We start from the raw sequence: 7,800 nt of genomic DNA, 5'->3' as shown, positions 1-7,800 counted from the left end.
ACCGAGATGGAGTGGGTGTTGCTGGTATGGAATTGGAGGATGAGGTTGGCACGCCTTCCCCTGTTTAATTTGTGCTATTTCTTCTGCTATTTTTCCCCTATGAATTTTTTAATTTGGAATTGTAGAGGGGCTCAAAAGCCCACTTTTCAAAATTACATTCATGAGCTTACTCAGAAACATGATCCTGCCATATTTGTTATTATGGAGACAAAATTGGGAGGCATCAGAGCAAAGGAGATTACGAAGAGGTTGCCTTTTGATGGAGCAATCCATACGGAAACTATCGGTCTTTCAGGAGGTCTATGGTTGCTGTGGAATGATGATAAAGTGGTGGTGGAGGAACTAGCTAAGACAAAACAGGAAATTCATGTCGAAGTAAAGGTGCGTGCATCCAACTTTTCTTGGATTTTCTCTGCCATTTATGCTAGCCCTAGAAATGAAGATAGATGTGTCTTATGGAATAACCTCATAAAGGTTGCTGAGCTTCACAATAAACCTTGGGTCATGGCTGGAGACTTTAATGAACCTCTGGTAGATGAAGATAAATTTGGAGGCAGGGGAGTTAGTGTTAACCGTTCCCTAGCCTTCAAAGATTGTCTTGATGGGTGTAATATGGTTGATATGGGTTTTGCTGGTCCTAGGTACACCTAGACCAATAAGAGAGATGTTAATAATCTGATTCTGGAGAGGATAGATAGATATTTTATGAATCCGGATTGGTGTGTGCTGTATCCGGATGCGAAAGTTACCCATCTCCCCCGTTGTCATTCGGATCATTGCCCTGTGCTTATGGAAGCCATCCCTAATTGTACCCAAGCTCCTAACAAACCTTTTAGATTCCAGGAATTCTGGTTGTCTGATCTGTCTTTTCCCAATATTGTTTCTAAGGCGTGGAGTAGTGATAGAAGCCTTGTGGATGCCATAGATACTTTCTCTAAAGAGGCAACTGTGTGGAACAGGTCTCACTTTGGGAATATTCATCACAGGAAAAGAAGAGTCTTGGCTAGAATTTATGGGGTTCAGAAAGCTCTATCTAATGTTCCTAGTTCCTTCCTAATCAATTTGGAGAATCAATTGCAGTTAGAGCTTGAGTCTATCCTTGACCAAGAGAGAGACCTATGGATGTTGAAATCTAGGATTAACTAGATGATTCAAGGGGACCACAACACCTCCTTCTATCATATTTCCGCTCTTGCTAGGAGGAAAAGAAACCATATAGCCTCGGTTAAGGATGAGAGAGGGCAGTGGATTACTGATGGGGGAGAAGTGAGGGAGCATTTTAGGAAGGGTTTTGTCTCCTTATATACCACTTCCTTTGTGGAGGTAGAAAGGGTTCCAAGCCACGATGTTCAATGGCAAGTGCAACTGTCTGATGAAGTTAGTTGTTCTTTAGATGTGATGGTTACCTTAGAGGAAATTAAGGAAGCTCTCTAGTCTATGAAGCCCTACAAATCTCCGGGTTCGGATGGGTTACATGCTGGTTTTTATCAGCGTTTTTGGCTCACAGTGGGGGATTCGGTGAAGAAGGAAGTTATGAGGGTTTTTCTTGATAGTAAAGTGCCGAATTATCTCAACAAAACTCTTATTGTTCTCATCCCAAAAATCCAATGGCCGGAGTCTATTGGGAACTATAGGCCTATTAGTCTTTGTAACTCTGTTTACAAGATCATTTCCAAAGCCATTGTTAATCGGCTTAGACCTCATTTGGAGAACATTGTCTCTCCCTTCCAAATAGCATTCATTCCGGGTAGGAGAGGCACGGATAATGTTATCATTGTGCAAGAATTAATCCACACCATTGGTCGTGCAAAAGGAAGGAAAGGGTACATGGCTATCAAGATTGATCTAGAGAAGGCCTATGACAGAATTGAGTGGAGTTTTATCAGGGAAATGCTTGTTAAGTTCAACTTTCCTAGCAAGCTTACAGATATTATCATGAGTTGTGTCTCTTCGGTTTCAACTTCTCTCCTCTTCAATGGGGGCTGCTTAGAATCCTTCCAGCCGTCTAGAGGCATCAGACAAGGGGACCCGTTATCGCCCTATCTATTCATTCTCTGTATGGAATATTTGGGTCATCTAATTGAAGATAAGTGTGCTGCCAAGGCTTGGATTCCAGTTAAAACTTCAAGGAGTGGGCCTTCCTTTTCGCATCTTTTCTTTGCAGATGACCTGGTTTTATTTGCCGAGGCTGATATGGAAAATTGTATTGCTATTAATGAAGCTCTTCAGGAGTTTTGTTCTAGATCAGGCTAGAAGGTTAGTGAAGCAAAATCCCGTGTTTTCTTTTCGCCTAATGTAGATCCTGATCAAAGAGACCTTCTTTCTAATATGCTTGGCTTTAACTCTACTAACAATCTTGGTAAGTATTTGGGCTTTCCGTTGAAACATGCAGGGGTTCGGAAGCATGATTTTGATTTTGTGCTAGATAGAGTAAAGAAAACGTTAGCGGGTTGGAAAGCTAATTTACTCTCCATGGCTGGCCGGTTGGTGCTTATCCAAGCTGCTTCCTCTACCATTCCAAATTATGTCATGCAACAGGCTTCGCTCCCAAATAAAATCCTCAAGGGCATTGATAGGGTCAATAGGAACTTTTTACGGGGATCCTCTGATCATGCTAGGAAAATGCATTGGGTCAATTGGGATGCTATAACTAAGCCAAAGAAGTTGGGAGGTCTGGGATTGCAATCGGCTAAAGGCAGGAATACAGCTCTCCTTGCCAAGCTTAACTGGAGATTTCACACTGAGAATGATGCTCCTTGGGTCAAGGTTCTTAAATATAAATATTGTACGAGGCAGAGAATCAACTCGAGGAATGAAGCTAATCTCCCAAGCTCCCCTACTTGGAAAGGTATGAAGATAGGTGAGGATACTTTCAAGAAAGGGTTAAAGTGGATTCCAGGGCACGAGAGCAACCTCAATTTTTGGGCTGATTGCTGGTCTAATCTTGGCTCCATTAGAGCCCTCATTCAGGGTCCCCTCCCTCTAGACTCGGCCACCCTCAAGCTTAAAGATGTGATTTCTATGGGAAGATGGGATTGGTCGAAGATCCCTTTCAACCTCCCTTTAGGGATTAGAGAGGAAATCCAAGCAACCCTGATTCCTCTTATAGCAAGGAATAATGATAAGTTGGCATGGAAATTTTCTCCAAAAGGGAGTTTTGACATGGGGAGTGCTTATCTTATTGCCTCAAATCTTATGGAAGCAGAATCTTTTGCTGGATCTTGGATTTGGAAACTCTAAACGCTGCCTAGAATTCAGATGTTCATTTGGAGATGCATGCACAATAGTATTGCAGTCAAGGAGGTTATAGCAAAAAGAGGAATCCTTATTGATACTTCCTGCCCGATGTGCCATTCTGAAGCTGAAACTTTAACTCATGCCCTCCGGGATTGTAACATGGTCAAACCGATTTGGCTTAAACTTGGAACCAGCTGTCTGTGTCCTTCTTTCTTCTCCCAAGGCATTAAAGATTGGTTGATTTCTAATTCCAGCCTCAAGTCCTCCCAGAATGCAGCTGGTCTTCCTTGGAACATTCTCTTCCCTTATGCGATATGGATGATATGGAAGCAAAGAAACAATGCTTGTTTTTTCAACAAAAGGCCCAATCTGAATATTGACAAGGTGGTAACTAAATTAGCAACTGAGTTCTTACTTTGTGGTGCGAAATCAAATCGTAACATTCATATGGTGGTTAAGCAAGTCAGATGGGAAAAACCAGATTTGGGCTAGTTTAAACTCAATACAGACGGTGCAGCAAATGGCTCGGCAGGTAATGCAGCTGGTGGTGGTTTGATAAGGGATGACCGTGGCAATTGGGTGATGGGTTTTTCTAGGAAGATTGGAAGAGCTGACAGCTTTGTGGCTGAAATTTGGGCTCTCCAGGATGGTCTCCAGCTTTGCCGTCATCTGAACATTGGTGCTGTTATGATTGAGCTTGATGCAAAGTCGCTAGTGGAAGTTCTTAATAAGTCTTCATACTGCAATACTGTGATTTCTCCCCTGCTGGATGAGTGCAAGCTCTTAATCGATCAATTCCCTCAGGTTCGTGTTGAGCATATTTTCCGGGAAGCCAACAAATGTGTAGATCGTTTAGCTAAGTTTGGTCTGGCTCAATCTTTTTTTTTTTTCTATTCTTTCTTTTCCCCCTCAAGAGCTGATCCCTCTGATTGAGACTGACTCTTTGGGTGTTTTCTATAACAGGCTTTGTCCTGGCTTTGGTTTTTCCAGTTAGTTTTAATATAAGTTCCTTTTGACCAAAAAAAAAAAAACGTAACTTTAATCTTTCAGAGACAAATTATACACTAGAATTGCAAATCATCATGCATCAATGATCTAAAATTAATACTTAAAAAATAAAAAATAATTTTTTTTTAGAATACTAAGTATTTTTAACACATACACAGAAAGAGGGGAGAAGGTTAAATGAGGTATGGAATGAACTTAACCTTTCAGCTAGATATTGTACTTTGAAGTTGCTAACTAGTAACCACCAAACGAACTTTTAGCATTTACATCTGTATTCCTTAAAAAATATCTATTTTACAACAAAAAAGCAACTTTATCTATTTTAACAATCAATTTTACAATTCATACAATATCCCAATTTTTATTTTAACATACAACTCATTAAAGTAATATAAACCACCTTATCAAATAATATAAACAACTCATTTCTCTCTCTTTTTTCCCATCTCTCTCTTCCCTCTCTTCCTCTCTCTTTTCGTCAAACCCACACAACCAACAACCACCACCAAATTCAACAATCCTACCATTGCCAGCAACCACCTATCACTAGGGTTGTCCAACTAGTTGGATGACCCAATCAAACCAACTGGACCCGCCCGACCCGAAGCCCAACCGTCGGCTCCAAATAGTTGAGTGAATCTAATACAAATATGACTACTTCAAAAACTGAAATTTTGGTTCGAGTGATGGGTTCAGATGTTTGAAACCTGTAGCAACCGACCCAACCGAAAATACTTCATAGCTCTACTTTTTTCCTTCATGTTTTAGATGGATTTGGATCTGGTGTGCTATACCCCTAAATCCCTCACAAAAAATTTCAACTTTTTTCATTATTTACCTCTTTTAACCTTTAAATTTATAAAAAATAAAAATAAAAACAAAAACTTTTTAAACCACTTTGATCCAATGACTGATATTAAAACTAACATTCCTAACTTTCAATCACAGCCATTAAAAAGAAATTGCATGGTGCAATAGCGCTGATCTCAATCCGTTTTAGATATAGTTCTACTCCATCTGCGTGCGTTGATTTGATTTCTCTTTCATATGGGCTGGGTAGGTTTCTCCTTTTCATGGAATAGGCTTTGTCATATCATACACCACAAATTAATTATAAAAAATACTAGCCTCATCACACACGCTTTGTGCGTACGATGAGACTTTTTTTGGTCTAGTGTCATAATTTTCCATTCATCTCAATTTTTAAATTATGACACAAACCAAATTTTAAATAAAAGAAACCGATGAGTCTTGATAAAGTTAAAAAAAAAAAAAAAAAAAATCATGGTCTTGAAGGAAATATATAAAGTGGATTGAGATTTTTTTTTTTTTTTTGATAAGTTTGTTTTACATACATGGATTAGTAGAACAGTGTCCTATTTTGTAGGAATTTTAAGTGGAGTTGGAGATATATTTTTATCAGATTGTCTCCAAGTTTTGTCTCGGTTAAATGTAGTGTCTAGGGGTATTTTTGAATTACATAAAAATCCAGTCTAAAGAGGAAAATCATGTTATAGATAGTATAGATTATTTGAATGAATTTCAGTAGCTATTCATGTGAGCATTAATGGCATTGTCCTACTGTGGTTTTTGGGCTCAATGCTATTTCACCATTTAACCAAAAAGAAAACAATAACATTAATGGCTCACCAATATTCCTTGTCCCAATCTTAGAATCTATCTTTAAACTTCAAACCATAGCCTTGACTCTTTCTTACTATCACCATTACTAAGGCACCAACTCGTCGCTTTGTATGTTTGTTACCATATGTTGGGTCTCTTCTCTCTCAATTATGATTTCAAACTCTCATTTCTCTCTTTATCTCCATTCCAAGCTCATAGATCTTTGGTTTTTGTTTGTTATGTTTGATTTCTCTCTCTTTCTCCATTTTTGCTTTTTCTTTCTTTGATTTCTCTCTCTTTTAGTGTTTTTCCTTTAAATCGATAACCTAACAAAGCCGACTCGCCAAATCAATGAACCGGTTTTGATTGACCATTTGGTTAACAACGAGTGAAAGATCTATTCACCTGACTTGAGCAGGTCGAGTGATAGGTTGACCCTAAACCCAATCTACCTGACTAGTGGATAGCATGCCTACCACCAAAACTCAACCCAACCAACCCAGCCATCACCACCACCATTGAAACACCACCGAACTGAAAAAAAAAAAAATAAAAAAAAAAAAAAAAAAAAAACTACTACTACTACTACTACTACTACTAACACTGAAACACCCTCGAATCAAAAAAACAAAAAAACCACCACCCAACTAAACCAAACACCACCACCACTAAAAACACCATCGAATAAAATAAAATAAAAACCACCACCAAACCACCCAATTGAACCAACCAACCACCACCACCACTGAAACTGAAAAACAAAAATCAACCACCACCACTGAAAACACCAAACCACAACCAACAACCATAACAAAAGCTCGATGTCGATATATAGCCACCTAGATTGCCACCCAAAATCGTGAGTGAGAGAGGGAAGAGAGAGTCAGAGAGTGAAAGGAAGAGAGAAGAGGGGAACCTAAGGCTCCGCTTGAGAGTTCATAAGGGAAGGGAATGGAATGGAATGATTATAAGAGGATGGAAAGGAATAGAATGTATTTAAGTAAGGGAAATAAATGGAAAAGAATGGAATGTAATAAAATTAAGTAACCTTGATTGGATGTTTTAAAATAAACGAATGAAAATGAATGGAATATAAGTAATCTTATTTGGGAACAACATGGAGGGAATGGAATGGAATTATTTTATGACAATATTACTAAACAAGGGAATGAGCTTTCCATTCCCTCCATTAAAACTCCCAAACAAGGGAAGGGAAAAATATAAAAAATTTAAGTTTACAACCTATGCAGAGTAATTTGTAAATATAAGTAGTTACTGTTCACAATTACTAAAAAATTAAGCAATGCACACTTGAACAAAGCTCAATTTGAACATATGTGTAGTAAAAAAAGCAATTTGGGGGTTTTACACCCCCAATGTGAATTATTAAATCCTTAATCTAGGGCGTATAAGTTGCGAAGAGAAAGAAAAAAAAAAACCATGTTTTAGAGAAAAAAATGGGCTTTTGTGTAAGAGAAAATAGGTGGACATAATTTTTATATCACAACTTTTGATACGACAGGCTGTAAATGACTGTGAAAAAGTGATAGGTTTATATAATAATGATAAACAAACACTCATACACAATTTGTCAAATCCCAATTGTGGTAAAAGTCATGACAAAGAATATATGACTTATTAAAAATGGTCAAAGAGAAACTATCTTTAGTTAATAAAAAACTCTATTAAAATAAACCTTATTTTTTACAGGTTGTTTTTTACTAAATTTTTTCGAAAAACAATACTTATCTCATGCCACCCGAAATAATACGAAATAAAGGAATAAAGATTCACATTTTCAGTCGTATTTTCAACGTTGCTACTAAATGCAAAAAAAAAAAAAAAAAAAAAAAAAGTTTTGTTTGGAGTAATGCTAAGAACACAACTTCTACTATAATTTTTGCCACAATTTGTTCATATAGTAAGTTGTAA

The 7,800-nt window shown here is 37.8% G+C and overlaps 1 protein-coding gene across 1 annotated transcript; it reads left to right on the top strand.

Annotated features, from left to right (window-relative positions):
• Positions 1 to 1,437: 1,437 nt before the first annotated feature.
• On the top strand, positions 1,438 to 3,240 carry LOC126727948 (uncharacterized). Its single transcript, XM_050433843.1, has 2 exons — positions 1,438 to 2,248; positions 2,393 to 3,240. The coding sequence occupies exons 1-2, from the start codon at positions 1,438 to 1,440 to the stop codon at positions 3,238 to 3,240; spliced, it is 1,659 nt and encodes a 552-aa protein (XP_050289800.1).
• The last annotated feature ends 4,560 nt before the right edge of the window (positions 3,241 to 7,800 follow it).

The sequence above is a fragment of the Quercus robur genome, chromosome 5 (assembly GCF_932294415.1).
Source record: "Quercus robur chromosome 5, dhQueRobu3.1, whole genome shotgun sequence".
NCBI lineage: Eukaryota > Viridiplantae > Streptophyta > Magnoliopsida > Fagales > Fagaceae > Quercus > Quercus robur.
The sequence above is the reverse complement of the archived record's forward strand: the minus strand, read 5'-3'. Positions and strand labels throughout refer to the sequence as shown.